General features: G+C 45.0%; 1 protein-coding gene across 1 annotated transcript; it reads right to left on the reverse strand.

Moving 5' to 3' along the window:
• Positions 1-52: 52 nt before the first annotated feature.
• Pmar_PMAR008068 (ribokinase, putative) lies at positions 53-533 on the reverse strand (the record flags this gene model as incomplete). Its single annotated transcript, XM_002766541.1, has 2 exons — positions 53-150; positions 197-533. Coding segments are annotated over 2 exons (435 nt in total), but the record flags the coding sequence as incomplete, so codon positions are not given.
• Positions 534-1,075: the final 542 nt, after the last annotated feature.

Raw genomic sequence — 1,075 nt, forward strand, 5'->3', positions numbered from 1 at the left:
TGCCATATTCCAACAAATAACGCAAGCAAGAAAATATATCTCCTATTATTACCATGGCTTGAGTTAACATTCCATTGGTGCCCGGGACCACCACTATGTCATTCTCTGCATCAGCTGCTCCTGATACGATAATCCCTGCCACACCGGTACCTGACGAAGGTTCATATACAATAAATCAATGACTACATGATCCTACTAGTTCCCGGTAAGAGGTTTAGGTAATCCGCACCAACACCAGTTTCCTTGAGATGCTCCTTGTATGCAGTTCCAAGACCGTCATCAGCACTCACACACCCTATCATCTGGACCATCGGCGTATCGGAGTCGTTAGTAGAGAGTAATATGCCAGCAGCAACTGCTTGGTTGGCACCCTTACCACCCCAACTCTGAGTGAACTTATCACCGGGTACAGTCTCACCAGGCTTTGGTAATCTGGGTAATCTACAACGGAATGTGAAATCCGCACTCAGAGACCCGACCACTGTCACCAGACAGTTCTCTCTTCGATCGTTACAACAGTCGTCGGAGGACATAGCAAGAATAACAACAACTAGAAACTGAACATGATGAAGCATTACAATGACAAAAGTCTATTACTCGTATGAGCAAATGGTCGGTAAAGCTAGTAGCATCATGTGTCACAATGACTTTGTCCGATATTTACATATCCAAGCTTTAGCGTTGGCTTTCCTGCTTCTCCATAAAGATATGTGCGATACCACTCGCTCATCACCGGCGAAGCTACAACTCATCCCAAGTCGAACAAGAATTGAATCTGCCGTTGTTCGAGGCGTTGTACTCACAGAATAAAGGTTTGAATGTTTGGTCGACAGTGTAGACTAGACATTCACTTGCGATTGAGGGTGAAAGCAGAGTGATATGTGAGAGGTCGTGATACTTTGGTGATTCGTAGTGACGATTAGCAGTCTCGGAATCACGAGTGAACCAAGACACACAAAGGCTCGAAAGTAAACGAAGTTGCGACCGTAGCACGCCATAAATCATTGTGTATTTTCGTGGTGCAGCCCAGTTGGTTAGGTTAAGGGATTTACTCTGTTATATGCTGTAATCAGGC

This window comes from Perkinsus marinus (genome assembly GCF_000006405.1).
Source record: "Perkinsus marinus ATCC 50983 genomic scaffold scf_1104296972450, whole genome shotgun sequence".
NCBI lineage: Eukaryota > Perkinsozoa > Perkinsida > Perkinsidae > Perkinsus > Perkinsus marinus.